Source organism: Bradysia coprophila, chromosome X (assembly GCF_014529535.1).
Source record: "Bradysia coprophila strain Holo2 chromosome X, BU_Bcop_v1, whole genome shotgun sequence".
NCBI classification, from domain to species: Eukaryota; Metazoa; Arthropoda; class Insecta; order Diptera; family Sciaridae; genus Bradysia; species Bradysia coprophila.
Window position 1 is genome coordinate 8,250,299 of NC_050737.1, and position 14,009 is coordinate 8,264,307.

General features: G+C 35.7%; 3 protein-coding genes across 4 annotated transcripts in view; 1 reads left to right on the forward strand and 2 right to left on the reverse strand.

Annotated features, from left to right (window-relative positions):
* Positions 1 to 1,374, reverse strand: part of LOC119085775 (tubby-related protein 4) — a 56,073-nt gene extending 54,699 nt beyond the window's left edge. Inside the window, exon 1 of the mRNA XM_037196269.1 lies at positions 779 to 1,374. The gene's annotated coding sequence lies outside the window, so the exon portion shown is untranslated. The remainder of the gene's footprint in view (positions 1 to 778) is intronic.
* A 1,869-nt stretch (positions 1,375 to 3,243) lies between these two features.
* Positions 3,244 to 9,523, forward strand: LOC119085777 (sphingosine-1-phosphate lyase). Of its 2 annotated transcripts, XM_037196273.1 has the most exons (9): positions 3,244 to 3,488; positions 3,558 to 3,590; positions 3,689 to 3,848; positions 7,229 to 7,653; positions 7,713 to 7,949; positions 8,012 to 8,221; positions 8,278 to 8,663; positions 9,094 to 9,214; positions 9,272 to 9,523. In XM_037196273.1, the coding sequence occupies exons 3-9, from the start codon at positions 3,698 to 3,700 to the stop codon at positions 9,386 to 9,388; spliced, it is 1,647 nt and encodes a 548-aa protein (XP_037052168.1). In that variant the 5' UTR covers positions 3,244 to 3,488; positions 3,558 to 3,590; positions 3,689 to 3,697; the 3' UTR covers positions 9,389 to 9,523. The 2 variants fall into 2 exon arrangements, with proteins under 2 accessions (XP_037052168.1, XP_037052169.1); XM_037196274.1 differs by lacking the exon at positions 3,558 to 3,590.
* A 2,984-nt stretch (positions 9,524 to 12,507) lies between these two features.
* LOC119085780 (speckle-type POZ protein-like) lies at positions 12,508 to 13,712 on the reverse strand. Its single transcript, XM_037196276.1, has 3 exons — positions 13,543 to 13,712; positions 12,735 to 13,484; positions 12,508 to 12,655 (listed from the first exon to the last, which is right to left on the reverse strand). The coding sequence occupies exons 1-3, from the start codon at positions 13,689 to 13,691 to the stop codon at positions 12,508 to 12,510; spliced, it is 1,047 nt and encodes a 348-aa protein (XP_037052171.1). The 5' UTR covers positions 13,692 to 13,712.
* Positions 13,713 to 14,009: the final 297 nt, after the last annotated feature.

The window sequence follows — 14,009 nt, forward strand, 5'->3', positions numbered from 1 at the left end:
TATCTTCGTGCACCTGATTTTTGTAACTACCTTTGCACCATGATACTGCTGTTGCTCTAAAAATCTTGGAAAGTCATAACGAAAAAACCGTTAAGGTAACAACCTATCTCTTTATTATTAATATTTACTTTGCGCTTTCAGCATTCTATTATAGTAAACATTTGTCCTCTTCGCTGCTTCCGGTATACGTGCTCTCGTGCCAGAACATTTTCCAAAAACAATAAAATAAACTTCGTCCTACACAAGTCAGGGTGTATCATACACAAAATCCATTACATTTATATTGTTGTATACACAAATATAAAGCGAAACACACAAAATAAAAATTGGATTACATTTTGGCTTCGTTCATGGACAATATTATACGTAAGAAAATGTGTCAAAAGTGTTGACCAACGATGACATTCAAATTGGATTACATTTATCCCACACGTAACAAAGCATATCCATTTAGCCGAAGAAAAAAAGACTTTGTTTTCTTTACAATGCCTATCGAAAGTGTGATTTAACAGATTCAACAATAAACTTAAGCTTTCGGTTCTGCTTTCATACAAAACAAACCCTCTCACAAAGGTAAATACATTTTCACACTTTTCCAATGCTTTGATGCTTTGATCGGATAATAAAAATAGATTTCTAATTCCATTGCATTATGTAATCCTCGATTACAAACGCTTGCAAATCATTTCGTCGTGCCATAATATTCAGTGTGAGAAGAGGACTTAGTATAAAACAAGTAAAAAGGCATTTTTGTACAAAAAAAATAGATTGAAATTACCATTGGTAAAGCTGAAAGCTTTTTTGTCACTGCTATGGTAGGTATCAATTTTTCGATATACACACAGAACTTTAGCGACGGACACACCTTTTACATACACAAAAAAACTATTTTCCTTTTTTGCTAAACAAATCAAAAGTTTTCGATTCAATAAAATTAATTTCAAAAGCACATCAGTTTTGTTACAGTTCACAGCAATACATTTAATAAATTATTTCTTTGCCATTTTTCCAGTATTTTTCAATAATGTTTTTAATTTAACATCAGCAGGAACGTTTTTTTTTTCTTCTCCCAAACACACGATGTTTTCTAATAAACGTCACGTCTTAAACTGGTGGATAGTAAAAGCACCCCTCTCAATTTATTGATTCAAACACACTCACTCTCTCTATTACGTGCTTGGGGTGGATTTTCATGTGGCAACACCGTGTTTGTTATTATGTTTTTCCCGTTGTGAGTGTGCGTGTATGTGTGTGTTTCTTTGGTGGAAAATCGGTCGTGAAAAGTGGAGGAATTTAAGTTTGTGATAATGGCGCTATGAATAAAGTTTCGTTTAGGTTCTTTTTTTTGTTTAATTATATTTGATTTGAATGCTTAAATTTTCGTTGGGTTTAAAGTAATTTCCTTTTTATTGACTAGTTGGCGTCTTTTAGCTAAATCTATAATTTTTTTTTTAAACAAAAGTTCATAAAATGCTGCCGTACTTCGAATTCCAAAGTGATACTTGGAAGAACTTTCATTTCGTGTCTAAGACAAATAAATTGAATGCATTCAAGGAGACCTTTTCAAGTTTTAGTTTATACTGGATTCTTTTAACCATTTTTGAGCAAACTAGTGTCAAATCTGGCATTATCGGCATAGAAATCTATTAGCTTTGCGCTAACAGTCAATGTTTTAACTCAGCAAATATAACGGATTTTCAATATTTCTTTTCTTAAGCACATTGTCCAGAGGTTACTTTTTGCAAGTGGAAAACGTTTCAAGGTTTCAAATTTATTACCAAAACGATTGCGTAAGTAAATTGTAAATAAGTTTCGTTATTACAAAGTAGCACACCACTTATGAAGGTCATGAAGAAACATGTTAATGGTACCTCGAACTGTTTACCTCGTAGTTTAATTGTAGCTATTAATTAATCTCTGGGGACGCCAGTGTTTTCCAAGCGTTTCGTATAATCGATTTTCGAAAATTATATATTTGCTGCACTTTACAAAGTCGGAAGAGCGTGTGCGTCGCATTTGATGCATTAAGAAATTTGAAAAATAAATATCTGCGGCACCCCGAAACTATTACTTTGATCAAAAACCGAGCTACACAACAATCGTAGTCGATTGAAATTTGACGACCAGCACAACAACAACAGAGGCGTCCTGTCACTTGTTATATTATAAGTTTACTATAGCAATTATAGCTGCCTCATGTTCAACTATTCAACTGTTAATGGTCATAGACATTTGAATTCAAAAAGTTTCTTTTTTGAATTCAGAATGTCTTAGTACAGAAAAGTTCTAAACTATTTTATAGTTTAGAACTACTCAACAGTTTCAAGCCCAAGTATGATTCAGATGATAAGACAATGCGTGGGGTGTTCAACTACATATTGACATGTTACCAGTTACGAAGATTCGTGTTACCACATCAGTATACAGCAAAGTTAATGAAAAACAGGAAATATGCAATTTTCACGCTCTTGTTGACTAAGATTCTTATATAGCGGTGAAGTATATACCATCACTCAAAATTCTAACCATTTCCGTAATTAGCACTCTTATCCTTTCGTTCCTTTCCTTTCCGTATTTCTTATGTGTTGAATAAGTTTAAAAGTGATATTTGCGCACTTCGAATCAAAGTGAAGTGCTTTACAAATGTGTTTGTGCGTAGTACAGTAGTGACATCTTGTAGTACATCGAAACGAAATACCGTTTCTTGTTTGTTATTGGAAAATACGGTAAGCTCCTGCTACAAACATGTCTACGAATACCAGACGAATAATCGTATCTGATATATCAACCGTTAGAGCGGAAATCGTTCAACAGATAGAGAATTCCTAACGAATAGTTGCAAATATTACTATTAATTTGGTCAGATAATTTACAGTTTTACTTCATTTTTTTCTGGAATAAATCGGGAAAATCTTCTGAGATATCGATTTGGGAGACGTACTGATCTGTTACAAGAAATACGAGAGAAAATTAAAGTTCTATCATTAAGTAAATGAATTTCTCAACGGAGATAATTTAAATGGGAACTAACACTAAGCCAAAAACATTTTCCAACATTATAAGTATAGTCTACCACCATAAACATCATGGACAAAAACCCGGGTTTTAACTTTGATTATATGACTCGCAACCAACTTTGTGTGATTTACTTAATTGAGCGATGACAGTGATATGTCATTGCAAGCACTTTTTTGTTTTGTTGTGTACATGGTTATAGTCATTGTCATTATCACAGCTGATACTTTCGTGTAAAATATTTCTCTTTATTTCCTAAACAATTGAGTCAACATTCAAAATTAATTAGCAAATTCTTTCGATGCGTACATACATCACAAGTCACAATATTTGTAGCGAAATTGTTTTTCTTTTGTTGCGTGTCCCGTCGATGAACGTTTAAAACATTCCAATCGGAAACATAGAAAATTTACATCAATCTAATCTAAGTCATTTTTGTTAAACGAACATCACGTTCAATATTCAATATTGCAGTGAGTAAAGTCCGTAACAGTCCACGCTCATTATAAATGCGATTATCTTTCAACTTACAAATACAACAGAGAATCAAGTAAATGTTTACCGATAAGATATAGGTAAGGTGGAACAACTTGTTTTTATCGTAATCTCAGTACAAAGGCACAGTTAGTACACGATCGTGCATTGTTATAGAAAATTAAATTTTCGTTCACAGTTTTAGAATATGGAAAAAACAGCTAAGGATGCAATTTCCCTTGTGACAAGACAAACGAACGCAGTATTCAGAAATCGAGAACCATGGCAAATCGTAGCGATTACTGCCACATCGGTTTTATCAACAGTTTGGCTGTGGAACCTTTTAAATCAGGATGAGAGTGAGTTGACATATATTTAAATAAAGTTCACCGACAAACCAATGTATTGCTTCTTCCTCTTGATCTGTGTTGATTAACTGAAGAAGCAGACATTGGAACTGGTTGGTTAATGACTTCCATTTCAATGCAAATGAATTGAAATATGATGAAGAAACATTCTCGAACATCGGGTAACTTTCAGTAACCCAAGTATCACAAACTTCGAACCCTTCCTAAGGTTCTTCAGACTCAAATATTTTGAGAGTACAAAGTGTTTTGGGTGGGACTCGGCCTTTTTTCATTTCGCTTTTTTTTCAGTGAAATGTCCAGTATTACCCAAAGAAATAGTCTTTAACAGTGGTCTGCAAGCAGGCAATACGGACTTTTACCGTAATATTATAATGGAAAAACTTTCCATAAAAACATAATTCGAATTCTTGGGACTTTACCATTTTCGAGAGTGCGTTTGAGCGCCGGTCACACTGGTCATATTGTTTCATGTTCATTAAAAATGGTTCAACAAGAAACAGTCTCAGAAAACCGACATGAGCAATCCCCATTCTTCAGACCATTCCATTGTTCACCCGCACTGCTTTTCCAATCTCGATAGTCGAATGTATTTTTCCGACAAGTGTAACAGTGCTGAACTGCGACAAAAATTCTCTATAAAATTTTCTATAATAAATCGGTCGGGCTTTTATGCACTCTTTCGACTCACTTCATTTTCAGCTAAACTGTCTACAGATTCACTAAAACACAGCTCATGACATACCTGTGCCTTACGATATCGGCTATTAAACTATCTTCTAACAAATGTCACTATGTTAACACAATCACTGACCGACCACAGACTGATGATCCAAATATTTTATATTCGATAGTCTAACGAATCGACTCCAAAACAACATTTAAGACTTAACCTTCGTAAAACTTGAAAATATTAGACTAAAATTTGTGATTCCGGTTTCGCATAATTCGAAAGTATAATTCAAACTGCATCATTCATAGAATATCGGGTTTTTCGACCGGTATTACATGGAAGCACTAGATGTTTTTGATTTGACGATGCAAAGTTAATTAATTTCAAAGGAAGATTAAAAGTAATGTCCCAATATCATTGGGTGACTTCTTCCGCGTCAGGCGGTTCATGAATTGCCCTTCCGAAATAAACAATTGCAGTCTGTGGTGAGAAGTCTAGGGGTTTCTCGTCTAGTGTTTATACCAATAAGTTTAAATCGTAGAGAAACGAAATCGGTCACAAGTCAAATTTGCAAATTTTCGAATGTGGTAGGCATGGCAGACCTTTCAAAAAAAGAGTTTTATTTCTAATTTCAATTCTTCATGTAGTACTAACAGTGTTTGGTATGGCACAAACTTCTATTTGACGTAATGTTTGAGTAAGATCTGTTGATCCATAACTAATGAAAACACCGTCTTCTTCAAAAGTTCTGCGGGATTGACAACAAAAATTCTTTGAATATCTTGTATCAAGATTAGGAAGACCCTGATAGAAAGTCCAACGATTTAGCTTTCTTACATATTTCAATTCAATTCATGGTTCACATCGGACTTTAAGATCGATTAATAAAGCAATACCAAAAATAATCTCGATAATAATGACACAGTAGAACTCTCTATAAATGATTTAACGAGAATTCATGGCCATGGCACAGACATTTCTTTCAATATTTTTTTTTAGAAATTAATTGTTTTGTGCTCGACAATTATAAGAACACATACATGACGTCTAATTACGGTTTGTTTATTAAGGTTTCTTCCGACAACACATGAGTGATTGAAATAAGTTTTCATGATCACTAGCGAATGCAACCCATGCGTACTTACGAGAGAGAAAACAGTTTTTTTTGATGATTTAAATTGAGATTTACATACACAACGTCCACAAAAAACAGTGAGAAGTCCACGGTGATTATCTCTAACTTCTTTAAGCGTAAGGTGTAATTCTGACGATACTATCCGGCGGTGTATAGTTTGCACAATTTTTGTTTATTTATAATTAAAATTCAGTTGCATTCCCATCCAATATTTATCTATTTTACCGTTTGTACTGTGCACACAATTTTTTTTTATTATTTCGAATGGAACCGAAATACAAAAATTAAAAATTTTCACGAAATTTCACTCGAACAACACTCGAACGAATTCAATAAATCTAATATCGAATCTAGATGGTTTACAGTAAATTCGAGAAACAGCGCGACGCCGAATAAAAACACAAATTAAAATTAAAATCAGAGAAGTTTCCCATTGCCATTAACAATTGAATGTGAATTAAAATTCTTTACATCATCATCATCATCACATACATCAATTGTGCTACATTATATTTATTGTTTCGCCACAAGATCAAGACAGATGGGTATGATGCAATTTTATGCATGCATCGATGCAAAAAATGACGGTGTTGATATCGTATACATACACTTTTTTTTAGCTCGTTAGTCGTTGTCAAGTGTTTTTTTTAATGTTGGCGACATAAATTAATTACGAATATCGAATAAAACAGATTGATGTTGCAGGGCCCATTTCGAAAGCATTTTGAAGGAATCGAATGAAATAGTTAAAGTAGAAATCATGTAATGCTTTCTTCACTCTTAGCGCTAATCGAGCTAATCTTGCAGGTTTCCAGATATTAGAAAATTGTTTACAAATTGCACTACATTAGGTCGTCTAGTCAGTTAGCTTTCAGCTATTGAGCTTTTCACACTTGAACCACTAATGTCCAAATCCGATATCTGTTTTAAGTAAAGATCACTCCGTGGTGGGCTGCCATCTTCCTTGATGTGCGAAATAATCGGTCACTTCAAAGGAGAGGAATACCCCAGCGGTGTTTTGACCATCTTTGAAGTCCTCACTGTGAGAGATCAAGCTTAAAACTCTAAATTCAACATATTGGTTCAATTTCAATGTGATCGGTCAACCAGTGGACCTGTTTCGAAAAAAAAAACTTTTCAATGACTAGAAATATCATTAAATGTGATCTATATTGCCTACGTCTCTGTAAGACGATTGAGTTAATTTTGCATGATCTGAATTTGAACTATCCCGATACTTAGATATTTTACCTGCAAATCTGTTACTTCTTATGTTTAAAATTAAAATAATGCAACTTTGCATGCAACTTGTACCTCGTTAGTTAGATATGTTATGACATGTTAGAGAACACGATAAATATAAGTTATCACTTCGTTAGAAAGAAACGTGTTAATGTGTCGCTTGATAATCACTTTTAAATAATTCGATGTGAAAATTGTCAGCCTGAGGCGAAGCCAATGTTAGCAACACATAAAATTTGCTCCGAGTGACCATTTAAACTAAGTTACAGTTCGCTGCGCTTTCTCTGCGTACATAAATTGAATTACGATTGACTTCTCTTTCAGCCATATGGGCCCGGACGAAGAAACGTCTTTTCAAATGGGTTCGCATCATTCCATCTGTTCGCAATCGCATTGATTCTGAACTAGCGAAAACGGAAGAGAATTTCAAAAATGACATCTTGAAATCCACAAAGGGATTGGATTACCTACTAAAGCTGCCATATGAAGGGAAGAAAACGACTGAAATTTTAACTGAACTGGATAGGTACTTGGCGTTGGGCTCTTATAACTGGAAAGATGGCAAAGTGTCTGGGGCTGTTTACAATTTTGATGAAGAAGTCATTGATCTGTTGACAAAAGTCTACGCTAAAACAATGCTGACAAATCCACTCCATGCGGATCTATTTCCTGGCGTTTGTAAAATGGAAGCTGAAGTGATCAGAATGACGGCTACATTGTTTAATGGTGACGCAGAAGCGTGTGGAACGGTATGACGATATCTGACTTTTTTTTATATAGAAATCCCCTGATTTGTATCAATTTTTAGATGACTACTGGTGGCACCGAGTCCATTTTAATGGCTTGTAAAGCGTATCGTGACTATGCTAGAGAAATTCACGGTATTACAAAGCCGAATATGGTCATAGCAACAACAGCTCATTCAGCGTTTGACAAAGGTGCTAAGTATTTGAACATTTTTGTGAAGACTGTACCGGTAAATCCGGAAACGACTCAGGTTGACATAAAGAAAATGGAAAAGGCCATCAATAAGAACACCGTTATGGTAAGTTCGTGTATATCAACGGTAAATTCGGCATGTCGTTACGTCGTTCCCATTATTTTTAGCTCGTTGGATCGGTTCCAAATTTTCCGTACGGAACTGTTGACAATATTCAAGCAATTGCTGCACTCGGTCTGAAATATAACATTCCCGTTCATGTGGATGCTTGTCTTGGTGGCTTTGTTATTGTGTTTATGAAACGGGCTGGTTATCAGCTTCGACCATTCGACTTTTCGGTTAAAGGAGTAACTAGCATATCAGCCGATCCGCATAAGGTAAATGAGCAACGACATCGTAGCCTAATTCAACTAACCATTGGACCCCATTCCAGTACGGTTACACGCCGAAAGGTTCCAGCGTCATTTTGTATTCGAACAAAAAGTATCGTCACCATCAATTCACAGTCACCACGGACTGGCCGGGTGGTGTCTATGGATCGCCAACTGTTAATGGGTCTCGTGCTGGCGCGAATATAGCAACATGTTGGGCGACAATGATCCACTACGGAGAGGACGGTTACACCGAAACAACGAAACGTGTCATTGACACGTGCCGCTATATCGAACGAGGTTTGAGGAAGATCAAGGGAATTTTCATTTACGGAACCCCAGCCACATCAGTGATTGCCCTTGGTTCAAAGGATTTTGATATCTATCGATTGTCGGACAGTCTCTGCAAGTTGGGTTGGAATTTGAATGCTCTGCAGTTTCCATCAGGGTGAGTTCTGGTCGATTTAATTTTGCGTATTTCCGTGTATCAGGTCTCGTTGCTATGAAGTCGACCAAAATTATCTTATCGAACATATCGAGTCATACAAATCGATAATGGTAATGGCGAGTAACGTCTACAGCGGGTTATCTTATCTTTCTTGTTGCAAAACTATTTTTGGAAGTTGCAAGAAGAGTCAATATCCCATCAAGCTGTATGAAGAGTCAATCTTGTCTCAAGTCGTAAGGAGAGTCAATATTCCCGTAACTTGCCAGAGCAATATCCTCTCAAGTAGTCATGAGAATCAATGTCCTTTCAAGTATTTTGATGAAAACTGGGCTGATTAAAGGCTCTTGTTACTAAGTTTATGACAGTATTGGACTGCAAGTTTTTTTTACGTACAAGCTTAAGATTAACAATCTTCTGTCTGTTATTGCAGCATTCACATTTGTGTGACATTGATGCACACCAAAAACGGACTGGCTGATAAATTTTTAGATGATGTCAAAGAAAATGTCGCCGAACTGATGAAGAATCCGACGAAGCCGATTGAGGGAAAGGTTGGTTGTTTGGCTGATAATATTGTTGTTTGCTAAACATTAAGCGTATCATTTCAGATGGCAATTTACGGTGTTGCACAGACCTTACCGGATCGATCGATAGTCGGTGAATTCACTAGACGGTATTTGGATTCAACCTACTACACGCCAGTGCCATCCATCAAAGGGAACTAATTCGCTCAGTGGAGTGGAAGTTTGTTCATTGTTTCATTGTGATTAGGGTTCCAAAACGATTTTTTTTTTAAATTTGTAGTCGACCAAAAATTTGCTAAAAACATTTGCTTTGACGCCATGTGAACACGTCAAGGATAACATTTATTTTTGTATCAAAAGCTCCGATTTAAACTCTTATACGAAGAGCAACTTGTGTCATTTTCAAGTGAATATGACATTTGTATTGAAGACACCCATAAAGAACGCGTGAAACGGAAAGTTTGTCTTGTGCCTCAAATTATGTGTCTAAAAACAAAGTTTTCGGACAGCAGTTTTCTGCTTACACAAACACAATTTGTTTTATGAATTTTTTTTAAATACGCCTGTGTGCACTCTTGCAGCGTTTTTAAATTTCTTTTGTACGTACTTTATGGATGACATCATATACAACCTGATTCATTTCGAATGCTTCCCCTTAAATCTGATACTACTGTATTTGCTAGGATTGACACTTACGATGTAGATGTTCCTAATCATGCAACTCCAATTATTTCTGTAAATATCCGATTCTAGTCCGCTTAGCTGATTTTTTTTTTCTTTCTTCTGATCAATGACATAGCCAAATAAAATTACTCTCTGTCGACTAATGTGTTCCAATATTTTGAATTTGAATTTCTGTCTTCTTTGTTAACATATTTAGACGAAAATTTGTAGATTATTTTGAAGTCTTTATTGAAGAAAATAGATTGTAATATGGCTGTTAAATATCGTACTAATTGAATTATATATTTTTGTGGTCAATAAATAAATGTGAAGAAAGCAGTTGCCTTTTCCAGATATTTTTTTCACAATGGAAATTGACGTCAATTGTTTTGGATTTGCTGTAATCTCAACGATTTATTACGAATGTAGAGAACCTTAGTCATGAAGAGCTAAAAAGACTATCAGTCGTGTGCTAATTGAATTTGTTCGAAAACAAGTGCCCATTGGTCTTCAAATAAACAATGCAATGTTAATAATGGCTTGAATATCATCAGAATAAAGGTAATTCAACGCAAGGAGTAAATCAAACTTTCAAGGTACGAGGGTAATTTGGAAAGTGCTCCGATATGAAGGGCTGTACGGATCCGGTCCAAATTATGGGGAACGAAGTGTCCTGACACTCATTTTGCGTTAAAAACCTGAAACTTGGAAACCACTGAGTCTTTAAAGTTCGACATTGAACCGCTTGCTAGACGCAGGATAAATGCCTGTGCATTGTTTACCTTTGACCTTTTAAGTGGTGGTCTTGATTCATTTGAAATAACGAGAAGAATTACTCTAAATCCTCGTCCCACTTGAGCTGACGATCTACTCATTGTCGATGAACACAGGACTAAGTATGGTTACCATGAACCAATAAATAACATGTGCTTGGAATTTAACCGTTTCTCACTGCTTTGGTTTCAGGGTATGCCGCGGAACTCATTCAAAACGACTGTTAGAATGTTGAAGATTCCAATCAAATTGAATGGTAAGATCAAAATGTCATGACTGATTTCACATGCAAATATGCTGGACCTATGGTTCTTTTTCTAATCGGTATCGATTAGGTTATTTAGGTCTCACGACTTTATAAATGGTCTCACGACTTTAAAAAGTGGTCTCACGACTTAACTCCGAGTCTTATCGACTTGTGCCGAATCGAGCCAGTCTAGTCGACTGGCTCCCGCTAACCACTAACCGTTCATTTCCAGGTGGCTCAGAAAACGACCTATTGACGACTTTCTGGTTATTGGTCAAACGAAACGCGACTCACTCCTATGTGACGTTGGTGAATGTTTTTATTTATGTTTTTGTTCTATTTTTTTTCATTCAACTTGACATGTATAATCTTTTTCTGTTCTTTTATTGTAAAATTAAAAATGCAAGTAGTCAGGGGGCGGATGTCATTGACGAAATAAGTAAATAAATAAATAAAGCTCATTTTTAGAACTTAGGCTTCATTTCCAGCCTTTTGAAGTAGTTGCGAAAGTTGCTGCAAAAAATACTTTCCTTTTACGAATTTTGCAACTATTTTCTCGACTACTTCAGGAGACTCCTAGCATTCTGAAGTAGTTGCAAAAGTATTCGCAAAAAACATTTTCCTTTAACAAATTTTGCAACTTCTTTTGCAACTACTTCAGGTGGGTTTCACTTCCTTCCTCCAAAACTTGGACCAAATCGACAAAGCCCTTCCTACTGAGGCCTGAAATTTTTCAAATAATCCTCGTATGTATGTCATTCTGTTTGGAATGTCTGAGACAGCTAAGCGGATTTCTTCATACAAAAAAGGTGAGCACAGTTATTAGTAAATTTTATTAAGATGCCGCCAAGTTTACCGACGCCTTGTCGACCGACGCTTCACAGCCGATGAAAAATTATAGACTGTTATGATCAGAGCGAGAAAACCGAAGACTAGTTATTATAACTTGCCTTGGGGTACTTGTCAAAGTATTTCCTTCTCTTTCAAGTTGTACGTTGAGAGCGAGAGGACAGAAGAGCAGTCTTTTTTAACTTACCTTGGGGTACTTGTCAAAATATCTTCTTCTCTTTCATCATAACACTCAATAGCCTAAGCCGGCGCCAGCTAGAGTAGTTGAATTATAAGTTGAAATATATTGAAAACGGCATAATTGAGTCAGGTCAGGATGGAGCTACAATCATGTCTCCCTTTCCAAAATATTTGTTTTGTATGGCCGGAAAACTGCAAACGTTCCGCCAGGCCAGAGTTTTGAAAATTTCAAAAAAAAATGTAAAATGAAAAGGTTTAGCAAAAAGGCTGGCGGATCTTTAGCGCTTTCCGTCCGTTACACCTCCAGAAAAAACTATATTTAAAAAAAATAAAAATATTTTGTATGAAAGTCGGACCACGTCCGACAAAAGATTGGAAAGGGTTCTATGGGATTGTAGAAGGTCTATGAAACCACAAGTGTACACTTTATGTAAAGTAGTGAAGATTTTATACCATTTGAATTAAAGACAAATTAAATAGTTATTTCGGTAAAGGAAAGTAGTATCAATCGTCGTTTCCCAACCTTTGAATTTTTGATCTGACACAAGTAAATCTCAAAATCGATTTTATTCGTAAAATGTTCAAAACAACGTGTTATTACTTACACTTAATTGTCCGACAGCGGGCTAACCGAATTTTCTCTCTTGTGCTTTGACCAAATCTCCTTTTCTTGCATTTTTGAGTCGCGTATTTCTTGAAAATCTTCCAATGATAGCGGTTCATAGTTTAATGGAAAAAATATTTTGAAGCATTGACTAAACGTACAAAAAAAATAATTTATGCGGAGAACGTTCATAGCACTTTTGCTCATAGTTCAAAGCTATAGCTTCTCACCTTTTAACAATCTTCCAGGCATCCACTCTGACATCCTCGATGTTGTACATTGTTGCTAGTTCATACACTTCCAGGGCATTACAATTAATTAGGCGAAAGTGAATGGCTTCTTTGCATATTTCCATCAGTTTAACGATCCGGTAATAGTCTGCTGCTTTGTATAAATCCACTGAGACATCTTCAAGGTTTGCTGGTATTACGCCAGCATATATAAACTGGAGCATATTTTGAAATATGTTGGGCTTAATATGGTCCACTCGGCATACTCCCTCAATGGTTTCTTTGTATTGACTCGCAAACATTGCTCGCATTGTCTCGCTAACACTGGCCAGAATATTCTTGTGAACTTTGAAGCTTTTGCCTTTTACAATGAAAGTGAAATCAGAATGCGTTGCGTCATCGAGTAAGCTGGAATACTGATCCGCCAGTTGGAGTTTTGTATTTATATTGCAATGGCGTTTTTGAAAAGTTATCGGATCTAGCTTATATTTCAGTTCTACTTGCAAAACGGCAGTTAGCGTTCCTTCTTTTGAAAGTAAATTTAACAAACTTTGCTTCTCCACAGCACTGCTATGCAAAAATTCTCCTCTAACAACATTTAAGTAGCCTGATTCAAATAATTTAACTGAACCGGATGTTCCAGACACTTGGCATTGTAGATTTTTCAATTGACACACAATTGCATTATTCAAATTTAATTTGATCTTGAAGTAAGTGTCATTGTAATAATCAGGAATAATGTCTGCTTTCCTAAAATAAAAGTCAACGATAATCAAATATGATTTGATGAGTTCAATAGCTCAACAACCATTCAGAATCAAATTCGAAAAAGGACACTTGCGCCAAATTAATCCTTTCGTTGAATTTGTAATTTCTAAAGTTTTCAATCTCACAGATGCAGTTTGACTTCGTGATCACGGATTTGTTTGACGTAAACTTTTGAATGGGACAATCCATTCTTTTATCAGGCTTGGATGCCTTAAATAAACTACAAAATGGAAATAGATCACTTCGCATTGGTAACTGTTGGTAAAGCTAAACGTCTCGCCAACACGTGCTTGATGTATGTACCAACAGTTAACCTTCCAACAGTCCTCCATAATGGTCCAAAAGTCTGTGTGTATATCAGTCACTCATAAGACCTCACGGTTTGAAACCTATGCTTGTTGCTTATGAAATTGGTTTCAAAACGAAGGTCTTATTGGAATGGAATATTCAAGTTAAATTTTTGTTAAATAGTCTATTGCAAAGGTTTCGAAAAGAGATCCTATGCTG

What these genes read in the sequence shown, in the direction of transcription:
- LOC119085780 (XM_037196276.1), bottom strand. Translation starts at nt 13,691, where the DNA reads ATGGATTGTCCCATTCAAAAGTTTACGTCAAACAAATCCGTGATCACG. An exon ending in TTCGAATTTGATTCTGAATG is followed by an intron (nt 13,485 to 13,542) that starts GTTGTTGAGCTA and finishes CTTTTATTTTAG; the next exon opens with GAAAGCAGACATTATTCCTG. An exon ending in GCCTGGAAGATTGTTAAAAG is followed by an intron (nt 12,656 to 12,734) that starts GTGAGAAGCTAT and finishes TTGTACGTTTAG; the next exon opens with TCAATGCTTCAAAATATTTT.
- LOC119085777 (XM_037196273.1), top strand. Translation starts at nt 3,698, where the DNA reads ATGGAAAAAACAGCTAAGGATGCAATTTCCCTTGTGACAAGACAAACG. An exon ending in ACGCAGAAGCGTGTGGAACG is followed by an intron (nt 7,654 to 7,712) that starts GTATGACGATAT and finishes ATCAATTTTTAG; the next exon opens with ATGACTACTGGTGGCACCGA. An exon ending in TCAATAAGAACACCGTTATG is followed by an intron (nt 7,950 to 8,011) that starts GTAAGTTCGTGT and finishes CATTATTTTTAG; the next exon opens with CTCGTTGGATCGGTTCCAAA.